This window comes from Oxyura jamaicensis, chromosome 1, assembly GCF_011077185.1.
Source record: "Oxyura jamaicensis isolate SHBP4307 breed ruddy duck chromosome 1, BPBGC_Ojam_1.0, whole genome shotgun sequence".
Classification (NCBI taxonomy): domain Eukaryota; kingdom Metazoa; phylum Chordata; class Aves; order Anseriformes; family Anatidae; genus Oxyura; species Oxyura jamaicensis.
This window is the reverse complement of record NC_048893.1, coordinates 44,305,703-44,318,222: the sequence shown is the minus strand read 5'-3', so window position 1 is coordinate 44,318,222 and position 12,520 is coordinate 44,305,703. Positions and strand designations below refer to the sequence as shown.

The following is a 12,520-nucleotide window of genomic DNA, read 5'->3' as shown; positions in this document are numbered from 1 at the left end:
ACTCTGTCTGTAACACCATATTAGAGCTGGTCCAAAAACAAGCCTCCTTACATGCACACTATGTGAATGCTGAGTCACTAGCACCACCTGTTTTGCTCTGTAGATGGGCTCCTATTGGGCTAGACTACTCATTAGTGTATAGTTGTATATCTCATTAGGCTCACATCCAAAGATAATGACATGTTCAGGAAATGTTCTGTACAGGTAAGTAGATTTGTTAGTGTAAAGGGCATTCATGGGCATGTTTATGTAGTTAGTCAGTGCCTAAAGCATATATAAATCCAAAAAATACCTATTGTATTGTGTGTTCTAGGTCTGTTAACAGAAATACAATGCAAGTCAAAAAGGCTACGGAAAAATGTGAAACAGCCCCCAGATCAAACAGTCAATGAAGATAATGAAGGACATGACATGAAACAAGTGACATCTACAACTAAAATGTATAGGGTAATAAAATTCTTGTAATAGTTGTGGCGAGTTTGAGGTAAATGTGGCTTGTACAGTGAATAAGTACTCATAAACTCTATGGAGCTATCTGCATTAATTAAAAATCCATTTCCCACCCATGTCAAGGAAATACCTTGCACATAGAAGTAGTTTTGATATGTTTAGTCAAAACTCTGTAAAGCATCCATAAATATTTTTTTTGTGATATATCTCAGGTATATATCATATATAGTGAGGAGTGATAGTGAAGTTTGAGCATACTTATTTATTTGATAATTGTTTCCTAATTTCCAAGAATAAACCACATAAACTCATGCTATTTAAAACCCTTAAATGTTTCCCTGTGGACTTCTGTAGAAATCTGAAGTCTTGTGGTGGCAAGCAAATCTCATCTGCTTTACTCCAAGTGTAAGAAATAGGTGTATATCTTTTGCCTAACACTCAAGATGCTAGATCATTTCTATTTAACTGTGTTTCATGATGGGCTTTTTTTTTTTTGCCAGTATAGGAGAAAGTAGAATTTACTCCAGAACAGCAGAACCTTCTTGATTACATCATGGATTCATACAGTAAACAACAAATACCTCAGGAAGTGTCAAAAAAGCTAGTAAGTACATTGATTGATTGATTATTGAGATGTGGATAAAAAAGCTGAGGATTAGGTAGACTATGGGTTTAAGTTTACAGCTTAGACATGCTGCAAGGGGACATAAACTCTGCCATTTAGTCATTAGTTAGACCACATCATTGTTTACTAAATTTAAATGCTAAGAAAAAGCTTTCTACTCTTTGAAAATACACTTTTATACTCAAATGTAACTTTCACTGATTGGAGCTTTGTTTTTCCTTTATCAGTATAGGTAGTGATTTGAGTTAGACTTCCAAGCTTCCTTTCTTTAAAGCTACCAGCCTGGAAACTTGAAAGTCTTTCAGTTTATTGGACCCAAACTCCCAACATCTTCCAGGTTTTTGTTTAATTCAATTTTCTTTCATTTTCCTCTATATCTTCTAGAAATTCTGTTTTCCCTTTAAAAACTCAATTTTTCATGCTAAGATGGTAAAATGTTGGGAAATAGGTAAAAGAGACAAAAAAAAAAAAAAGGTTTAAACAAGATTTTTACTGTTTTATTTTCACAAAACTGTCATGTTAATTCTTAAAAAAAAAAACACAAACAAATAAAAACAAGCAAAACAAACAAAAAAGATTATTTTCTAATTTCTCAACTTTGAAAAATAAAAGGAAGACGCTTGCAGGGGGATGGCTGTATAACCTGTAATTAACTTGTGCAACTTATTTCCATGGGAGTTTGAGGAGGTTAAAAATAAAGACAATTCAAAAAAGAAAGTAGACAAATTCATGGATAACAAGGCTTTTGGTTAAATGTTATGGTTTACATATAACTTCTAGCTCAAGAAGTGCCTAAATCATTGACTGCTGGACATAGCATTGAAAATGTGACATGCTTCAGGGAAAGGACACCGTCTACTTCTATTTCTTACATCGCCTTCCAAAATACCTGTTTTTGTCAACCAGTGGAGACAAACTGCAGGATTAGACAGACCTCTCACATGATCCAGTCTAATAATTTTTTGTATTTTATGTTTTTAAATGTGAAGTGATGATGAATATTAACAGATTTTGTTTGGTCTGATTTTTAACAGTTACACGAGGAATTCAGTGCTGAAGGGAATTTTCTGATTTTAACAGAAATGGCTACCAGTCACGTTCAGGTTCTTGTGGAATTCACTAAGAAACTACCAGGTATATCCAGTCTGCTGGAGCAAATTTTGTTACTGGAAGACTTAGATACCTTCAGTTGCCATTTGATTATTGTATTTTGAATGCCATATGAAAACACCATATTAAAACACATGCATTCTTCAGACACTGTCTAAGGAAAAAGGAGATTTGCGCTCTGCAGTGAACATTTTGAATAATTCAAATTCTGTCACTCTGGGATGTGGCACTATCTATTGAAAAACAAAATGTTCAGAGAAGAGGTTAGGTCTCTAGAGATTTTTCATGTATCAGTGCAATGCCAAATAGTTTGCCTGTAAGTTACCACTAACCTCCATCAGACCTGTGCTCTGCTGCCTTTCTAGAAAAGCCTTTAAGCCATGACATCCACCGAATTATGAGTCTTAAAAAAGAACTTTGTCTTGTTAGAGGCACCAGTACTTATAGATCTTGCGTGGTGTTTTTATGGACAAATTCTGAAGACCTGAGTTGTTTATTTTTGTTATTGTTATTGTTGTTATTGTTATTAAACCCCCAAGTGGATGTTACCTCAAGAGTGAATGCTGGGCATAGTACAGGTTCCTTGTGAGACAAGTCCCACCCCTCCTTCTCTGCCTGGAAGCTGTGTTTACAGGTGTTTTCTCACCAGCTTCAAGCCTTTGCCCACCCTCTGAAGCCAGTCTCCTGCTACTGCAGCACTTGGAGCTGTGCTTCCAGCTCCTTTCTCTGCACTCACCCTTGGAGCCACAGACCAAGCCACCCTGAGGAGATTCTTCAAGCACTTTTTTTTTTTTTTTTTTTTTTTTTTTTTTTTTTAAGGAAGGTGCACTGTAATGCCTAACTGTAGGAAAATATTATTTTCCTCGCATTCCCATGATACTGACCCTTTATTTATGTGTCTTGAGCTTGCTTCAAAGGCTGTACTGTACTGTAGCTGTAACTTTAATTTTATGCTAACTGGACTACCAGCTCTCAGGACACGAACAGAGTACAAATTAAGCAAAGGGGTACAGCGGTGTCAGCTGACAGATGCTAACACAGCTCCTTAATGGAACAAAGGAATTGATCATCCTATGTGCTGCTCTGGTTGAATGCAATCACTGGTCAAGTTCAGGATTATGTGTGCACATAACAGACCTGAGAGTGAGCAAAGCTATGAGCTAGAAATTTGATAGTGTTTGGTAAGAAGGAAAAAGCCCTACCAGATTTCTGCAATCCAAATGGCTTATGCTGCAGAAAAGGCAAAGACGTGATCTTGAAGTCTCCACAAATGCTGTCTGCCTGGCTTCTGGAGCTTGATTTTTGTTCAATTGCCAGTAGTGATAGGGAAGGTCCCCACTGAGTCTAATTCACCTAAACTTCAGTGGGGACCAAGTCTGTGTTATTTTATGGAATCTAGGTTTCAGCCTCTGTAGCACTTGTCAAGCCATCCAACACCAGCATCAAGGTTACACAAATGTGTAGCACCTCCTGTGGAAGAAGTTCAGGGCAAAAAGTACTTTTCTGTTGCTGTGGGAGTTTTCTGTTGCTGCCTTACTTATCTATAATTTCTTCCTAGGCTTCCAAACCCTTGACCATGAAGATCAGATTGCTTTGCTGAAAGGCTCAGCTGTAGAAGCCATGTTCCTCCGTTCAGCTGAGATCTTCAGTAGGAAACTCCCTACAGGACATACTGTTCTTTTAGAAGAAAGAATTCGTAATAGTGGTGAGTATCTTCTTTACAAGGAAAAAACAGAAGGCACCATTGCAGTTCTGTGTTGGTATTTTGACCTTGAAAAGTTAGTAAAATTGTTTACTAGCATTGAAACAGGTTTATCTAAATGCTGTTCTTTACATTAACTAGAACAAATCTATTTTAGCCTTGAGTCTAAAGATCATAAGGTAAAGGTTTATTCATAAATACATTGCAAGCATTATGAATAATGCTATATCAAATAAAACCAGTGCAAGTCTCCAATGACAAGCATAAAAGAATGATGAACAAAAACCACCATTTCAAATAATTCACATAAAAGATCATTATTTATTATTATTGCTTGCAAATCCAATTACTCTAAGAAACAAAGAAAGAGAGAAGGAATGAGGGAAACGAAGAAACAAGGAAAGAAAGGAAGGCAGAGGAAGGAAGGCAGGAGAAAGAAAAAGAAAAGGAAAGAAGGAAAGAGAAAGAAAGAAAGGAAGGAAGGATTTTAGGATATTACTGTAGATATACTGTGGAATGTTATTGTAGAAGGGAAACATCTATTCTTAGTGTCTATTTAGTAAAACTGACTCAGTGCATAGAAGAATTATAAATATGGAATATTCTCAGTATATTTTCTGCTTCTTAAGGTCCTGCTTAAGGTATAAGACTGGAAAATGATGAAAAGCCAAACTGGGCTTGGTATTTGTTCCTTAAAGTAGGCAAAGATGTATTTTGCTTTGTTACATAGTCTTCATTCTCCACTCATGCAATACACAATGTGTTTTGCCTTTTTCTGTCTTGACAAACAAACTTTACCTACCCCTCATCTAGTTATTATTAAAAATTCAGAAGTAATAAAAATTATCAATCAAAGAGGCTGTCTATATTCAGGCTGCTTTGATTCTGTCTTCCTTTATAATGATCTGTCTTCCTTTATAATGATCAGAAGGAAAATGTATAGGAAAGCATTTAACCTCAGTACTAGTCGTGGAAATGGGCTTGAACTCAGCTCTGAAACTCTTAAAATCCATGACATGAAGGGACTAGCAATGCATGGAAAATGATGGCAATGTTTATATATTTGCAACCATTAAAAGGAGTCAGAAAATGTGAGAATAACTTCCTTGCTAAAGTTTTGGTTTTAGTTTGACTTAGCATACTCATTTCTAGGTTTACATTTGGTAGTTTTTTTGGTAGTTTTTATTTTGATTTATTACAAGAGGCTGTTGTTTGAAGGACTGGAAATAGGTGGTTTTGAGAGTGATATGGATAGCTTGTAGGCCAGGCTCTGCAGTCAGAGTTAAAATGAACCACTGTAACTTTTTTAGTGTGTGTATATGTACACACTGCATATATACATATATGTATCTTACTGCTCATGGAAAATAAGGCTTTCTGAAACATCTTTCCTCAAGACAGGATCAAGTTGGGAGCATAAAAAGACATACTGCTGCTATAATTGCTCCCTCCCTATATTGCAGGAGGACGAAGCATTACCCAGCTACTTGCTGCTGGCTGCATTTTTTCCTTCCACTAATAACCAGAATACAAGATATAATACTCTTTGCCATGTATTCTATTTCTCCACGTTGTGCAAATTCAAGCCTACTTAAAAGCATTTTCCTTGACTGCACTTAATGAGCTTGTAAGAGTAAGCAAAAGTAGCTTGTAAATCTTTGCAGTTGTAGCTGTGTTAACTTTACTGCTGCTACTGCTGCTACAGATGATGATGTTAACTATAAGATCTACAGCACAGACCCAGAAGTCACTCAGAATTTTCAAGCTCGCAAGAGTCCTTCATTTTGGATAGACATTGGCTCATTGTCATTGCTGCATGCTAGAGCATAGCTGTTCAAACTGGCAATGTCCCTTGCATGAAAAGACTTAAATGTGGGTTTAAAATTCCTCTTTGCCTGCTTGGCATGCTTTGCTGGCTTGAACAGCAGCCTGTACCAAATTTGATATTAGGGTAGGAACTTTTATAGCCTGTCTCAGCCTTAACCAGTAATGACATGTGCTTCTTACAAAAAGCGCTGCAGCTGACCTTTATCATGCTGTAGAGTGGTCCAAGAACTGTAGAACTGTCCAGAAGAGATTAAACTCAAGTCAAACAAAGAAGAAAGCCCAGAAGAATTATACATAAATACGGGGATAGGAACTTCACTTTAAAATACACCTGACTGAGAAACAAGACTAAATACAGCAAACCACAACCCCACAAAATCAGTTGAAAGCAGCAGAGGAAACAGTGATAGCTGAATGAGAGTTTAGAAATCAGTTTAAAGGTAATGAGTGAAGAAAAAGCATCAGGACTATTCATAGCTTCTAGCGAGGTCCGAAGTACTGTCAGGCCATCAGCCATAGATCATCATTAGTCAGAACTCCTATCCACATATTTTAGATGCAGACAGGTGTCAGAATGTCACATAAGTCCTATTGTCACTCCTTGATATCTGTCTCCATAACATTGAGGGTATAGGGAGAGATCCTGCCTAAAAGTCACAAGCTGTCCAGACTTTTGTCACCTGCTACCATGTCAGTTTGGAAGCTGCTCTCATCTATTAATATTTATGCCTGTATTTTTATTTATTTTTTTTCTGATAAAGAAGCCAGAGATTTGACGGTGATGACCTTTGAGCATGAGCAGTATTCATTTTTATTCTCATGCTGATGAGGTATATTTTTATTTCTTAGCTTGAGCATATTGCTTAAGTCCTGGCACATCTCAGTGACTGCCTTTGTGCCCTTACAGTCTCTCCACAAGGTGTTATGGAAATTCTTTCATTTGCTGCTCCTGAAATTGAAATCCTCTATTACTCACTCTAATATTGAGACTTAATGAGAAATACAGATGTTTTATGTAATGTTAATGAGAGCTTGAACAACTTACTCATCTTACTTGATGCTTCACTGACACATACACCATGTTGTCACCGATTCACTCATTTTGTGAAAAGTTGACATCTGGGTAATTTAATGCTTAGTTTTTTTCTATTATTTTGAAAGCAAATTGTCTGCATTGTCTAGCAGTAAAATAATTTAAAAAACACTGCTGAAATGATGAATGTTTTCACAGGGAGCATTTATACCTTGTTTTCCTAATGACATCTGCTTTCAGCGATTATTAAGAGACACGGATTTTTATTTAATCATTTTATTCTTCAGAGCACTTCTACTAATTTCAGTATCAGGGAATTAGATACCATCCGATATGAATAGAAATGGAAGAATCTGGACCCAAACTTTCAGTTGGCAGCAGGACTCCTGTCATTGTGAAATATGCTCTTGTTTTCCTGGATGGGTTACAGGTGCTGAAGTACAATGAAATCCAAGGCAAAAATGAAATAGACAGTATTTCAAAACATTGGAAAGAGGCCGCCTTTTGCCCTTGAATGTGGATACAAAGTTCCCATTGATTTGGATGAGACACCCCTGCAACTTAGGACAAAATTTGGCAGAGGAACAATGGATACCTAACCACTTCCGCTACCTTTGGCTTTCATTGATTGTTAGTACTGAGTAACCATAGTGCTTCAGAACTCCACTGTGTTGCTGCCAGTTGTGCAGAGAAACTAAATGAAATGATCACCACTGTTGAGTCCAGATAATGTCTGAGAGAGTAACCTGGCCTTTATCTTGCTCCTTATTTCCAAACATACCTGCACATCATAGCTGTCTAGCCCTCCTAGTGGTTGTGTGCATCCACACAGAAGGAGACGTTTGCCATCTTGTGACTCGATCCCAAAGCGGCACCCTGCCAAAAACATTTACAAATTAGGGCCACTTTTAATTAGAGTATAGGAAAGAGCTTTTCTGTTCATATACAGTCCTGCATGATCTACTATGCTGACTTAGCCAGTGCCATGAATTACAAAGTGTATAAATCATATCTACAGAGTTAATTTATGCACATGAAAATAAGAACAGATGTCAGAGGACCCAATCTCTTTTCTTCTGCATAAGTGTGCCTCTCCAGGCCAAAAACTTACTTAGATAAATAGCCTCGACTCATGAAGACTAGCTCAAGGCAGTGCAGATGCTGCTGCTGTGTGCCAGGCTGCACCTCTCTCCTGACAGCAGGCACGCAGGCCGCTGCCAGAGGATGGTATGTGACATGGTCATTTGCATCCTCCTTGTAGGTTTACTGGGGTTTCTGCTCTTCCAATAATGGCTCCACGGTGGTCCTACTAATTGATTTTGAGAAGAAGGGATTTTGCTGTCCAACTTGTGAATTCTTTTTGGCACACAGTAACCTCTCATTTAAGTTGCTCACCTGTAGAAGATGAGGTCAGAGGAGAGGTCAGATGTCCATGTTCTGGTGTATCTTCTCTGCTGGCTAGACTTTCCCCTTTTCAGCTCTCAGCATCAAAAAGGGGAATTCGGTCAGTGTTTGAAGGGTCACTGATACATCTGAATAGATTAGAAGGCAGTGTTTATAACAAAAACATTGCAGCCTGGGAAACAGTTCTGGTAGATGAAGCACTGTGAAAGATAAGATGTAATTTTGAGAGTAATTAATATATTTCATTTTCATAAAACACCTACTAATAAACTTTTGGTTTAATACCCACTGGCAGCTCCATGTTTATCAAGAAAAAAACATCTCTTCATCCATATTAATCACACAGTGCTAGTTACTATTAATTAGTACTTACTCTCAAGCTTTCCTCCTGCAATAGATCAATCTAATCTGTTTTAATGAATAGCCAGAATAAAAGAGAGAATACTGGTCTCAAAAAAATTGAAATAATGATGTGATATCACAGGGAAAAAAAAAAAAAAAAAAAAAAAAAAAAAAAAAAAAAAGTATATGCCAGGGCTATGTTAACCAGGTGTAATTATTTACAATTGGAAACTGCAAACCTTGTGAAAGCAACAGTCTTTTTATATTCAGTGCAGGGAAATCATAGGAACAAAACTCTAAAACACAAGGCAAATTCTGAAACAATACTGCATCCTAGGCATCCTAGGCTACAGAGATGAATGAAATTGTGTAAGAAGTAAGGGGTGCTGAATGAATAATGCTCACAAATTTGAATCTCCTCTAGTCTAATGCTGAAGGCCATATTCAATAAAGGTAGTATTTCTTGTTGACTACCCTGGGGTTATGCCACTCAGGCATTAACATAGCGAAATCAATTAAATTGAATTGCAGTGTCTTCAGCAGATGATAGGGTTGGGCTGGTGGTTAGGCAGAAATATGTGTAATTCAGGATGATGCACCACAAAACCCAAAGGGAGGTCCAGTCCTTACTGCCTTAATGCCACATGATGCAAAGTTTTTGAAACCTTTTCGAAAAAAGTTAAGCAGGAGGCATCATTAACAAGGAGCAGGAAGTTCTGCCTATCTGATATAGTGTGTACGGTGCTCTCATCTGAACTTAATAAAGAAGGTTAAACTGAGCTAGCTTTTCTGTTCTCACTGAGGCCAGAAACACATTATAACTATTTGATTTTTTTTTCCACTTTTGGAGTATGATTGGTAACACTGACATTTGAAAAGCCATATAATTCATTTCTCCTCCAGCCCTTCTAAGTTACAAACAACAAATCACCTTTAATTCTTTTTCTGATAACCTGAGTGGAAGTGACATCTCACACAGTAGATAAGAGAAAAAAAAAAAAAAGAAAGAAAAAAAAAGCAAGAACTATAAACATGTTTCCTGCCTTTTTTTTTTTTTTTCTTTTTTTCTTTTTTTCTTTTTTTTTTCTGGTGGAGTTTATTAAATCCAAACTGAAGCACTTTCAATCACATTAGAAAACAGCCCCCTCTTGTGATGGAACAGCAGTTTGTGTAACGTTCATCCAGAATAAGGAAATAACCAGGAAAGGCCAGCACAGACAGGATAGAGGCAAAATCAGTAACCAGGAAAAAAAAAAAAAATCCATTAGCCTAGCTTTAAAATTGCTCTTTTGCATGGTTTTGTTCATAATTGCCTTGTGACATACATCTATTTAAAGACTTCATAGTTCTGGTGGTTTTTGGTTTTGTTTTGTTTTGTGTTTAGTAAAAGTAGTAAACTTTAGCAGCATTGCTATAACATCTAACTTTATTTATCCCTTTCCTCTTTATCCCTTTTTATCCCTTTTTACTCCCTCTTCTATTTTGATTTATTTCTCTGTTTGGATTGCAGTAGTGCGGAGACATGTTCTGATGCAATTTTATTTGCTTTCTCATTTACACTCCCCATGCTTTAGTTACTTAATGTTAAATTATAAGCTTTCTGGTGCAAGGACTGTTTTACTGCATACTTAAGGGTGCAAGGAGGACCAGAATTTAGATATTCCACACCTTGTTCTTCACCAGCATCGTTTTCATCCCACTCTTGTTATACTGACATTAGGACTTGAGGAGCTCTGTGGTCAGTAAAACAATGAACAATTTCATCCAGCTGAAAAGTAAACTGACCCCCCTCCCCCCCCCAAAAAAAAGTAATAATAATAATAAAAAAGGAAAACGAATCAAATGATGAATGTGAGAAACAAATGAGGAGACTCTTAGTCACAGCCCACTTCCTCCTGTTTCCTGCCCGCTGCCAAGATGATGTGCCCAGCGGCATGACACCTTGCCTGGGGAGTTCTAAAAATATCTGCAGTTGTCTTGGACTTTTCTCATGACACTGTTGAGCTATTCATGAAAGGAATTTGTTTGCTCTGCTTTAGGGCTCAGTTAGACTTTTTATTTTTTATTTTTTTTCATGGTTCTAGATTTGCATGCACTTTAAAACACGTGTGTTCCTTATGCATATTGAACTACAATAAAAACTGCCAAATAGAGACAGGCAGTTGCCCAAACGTTAGCAATAACAAGTGTTCAAAATTTTAATAGTTTGAATAGTTAACTCTAGTGACTAATGACATAAGTTATGCAGCATATCCGATGGTCTTTATGAAGCTCGAGCTGTGTTACTACCACAGGATGAGCTGACTCTTGTCATACAGATCTGCTTAATGGCCTTAGACTCTTCTCAATATCATTGAGCTTGCTGCAAAAACTGGATCTGTGGTCTGAAATCTGAAGCAAATTTAGGTGGTAATGTCACGTGTTTAAATACATCTTTCAGCCACGAAATGTGTCACACTCTGCAAGACTATACTTTCACTCTGCTGGGTCACATAACTATTCCACTGATTGAAATTAGTTGTCACTGTCACAGCAAAATGTGACTTGTTCATAGTTAAGTCAAGTGACTTTACATTTCCTGTCTTTGGGTTGCATCTGCTGAGTTTCATTTTGAATTTTTCCCCTGTTGGAGGCACTCCAAACCTCACAGCACCCTCTGACTACCAGTCTTGGATTTCGTGTTGCATAAAATACTCAAAACCATGTTATTTCAGTTTCCAAACTAAGTTGTAAAGTCTCATTCCGGAACAGCTCAAAACTAAACAGAATGAAATGATGAGAAATCCTACAACTCTATTCTATAGCTCTGTGAGAACAGAGGAGGTTTCTGTCCTTTCAGCCAAGAAGCATTGGTTTGGATCTCTAGACCCTGTAGGTGCTGCTGTGTCAGAGCTGCAAGCATCTGTTTTCAGCAGTCTAGTGACTGCTCTGAGTGACTCTGACACACTATTTACAAAAAAAAAAAAAAAAAAAAAAAAAGAATAAGAAAATGGATGTCACAGGACCTACTTCTCTTTTACACCAAAGGGCAGAGTAAAGTACATCTGTAATCTAAGGCTACGTCAGAACAGTGTGACTGATGACAAAGTCCGTAAGAGGAAGCCCAGTCGGCATGCCCCAGTGCAGTAACCCCAGTGGGTTTCACTGATGGATCAGGAGAATCACACAATGCCAGCTTAAACTAGGCTCGGTTTTAATTATTTATGGCTCCGTACTTTATAATACACTAGTTCATGCTGGAAGGTAATAATAGTTGCAAGCAAGTTGATCTCGGACTACAGGTAATCCTAGCCCTAGCAAAAGTTTCAGGCTACATAAAAGGAGCAATTAAGGCTCTTCATGGAGACAACCAAAGCAGCTGCCCAAGGCAGATAGCTGTATGGTAGAGTTGGCCTGGAATTAAGCCATACACCCTGAGAGGTTTCCATATAGCTAATGTAAATGTAGGGAACATGGGACTGTTTCACAGACTGTGAATACTGGAAACAGAAGACATCTAGGGTATCAGCAGACAGCAAGAAGAACACATATAAGACTTGTCCTGAGGAGCAAGATGGACAGACCTGTAGAGAAAATGAACTTACTTGAAAGAAAGTCTTTGAAACAAGGTGAAAAGAAACTGTCGGAGCTTGCCTGTTTCTACCCTGTTCTGGAAAACAAGGGCATGCTGGCACTTTGTAACTAATTGTATTGCATCAGAACTGATTTGTGTAGTAAATTTCTCCCACTAAGACAAACAGTCAAGGTTTCAGATATTAACGAATCGCTCAGTGGCAATAAACCAGACTATTTAAGTAATCGAAATAATGCAACTTTTTTATTTTTTTCTTCCCAGGTATCTCAGATGAATTCATAACTCCCATGTTTAATTTTTATAAAAGTGTTGGAGAGCTGAAGATGACACAGGAAGAATACGCACTGCTCACAGCAATAGTTATCCTGTCCCCAGGTAACTTCTATTTCAGAATTAAATATTGGTGCATTTGGAAAGAAAGCATGAGGTGTGTGACCTGAATCTCATAAAAAC

At 37.5% G+C, this 12,520-nt stretch overlaps 1 protein-coding gene across 3 annotated transcripts in view; it reads left to right on the top strand.

Moving 5' to 3' along the window:
- The window catches only part of NR1H4 (nuclear receptor subfamily 1 group H member 4), a 44,635-nt gene that overhangs the window by 29,812 nt on the left and 2,303 nt on the right, over nt 1-12,520 (top strand). For all 3 annotated transcript variants that reach the window (XM_035347351.1, XM_035347359.1, XM_035347343.1), the window contains exons 5-9: nt 314-447; nt 956-1,054; nt 2,110-2,209; nt 3,744-3,890; nt 12,329-12,442. In XM_035347351.1, coding sequence (XP_035203242.1) covers nt 314-447; nt 956-1,054; nt 2,110-2,209; nt 3,744-3,890; nt 12,329-12,442 — 594 coding nt within the window. The remainder of the gene's footprint in view (nt 1-313; nt 448-955; nt 1,055-2,109; nt 2,210-3,743; nt 3,891-12,328; nt 12,443-12,520) is intronic.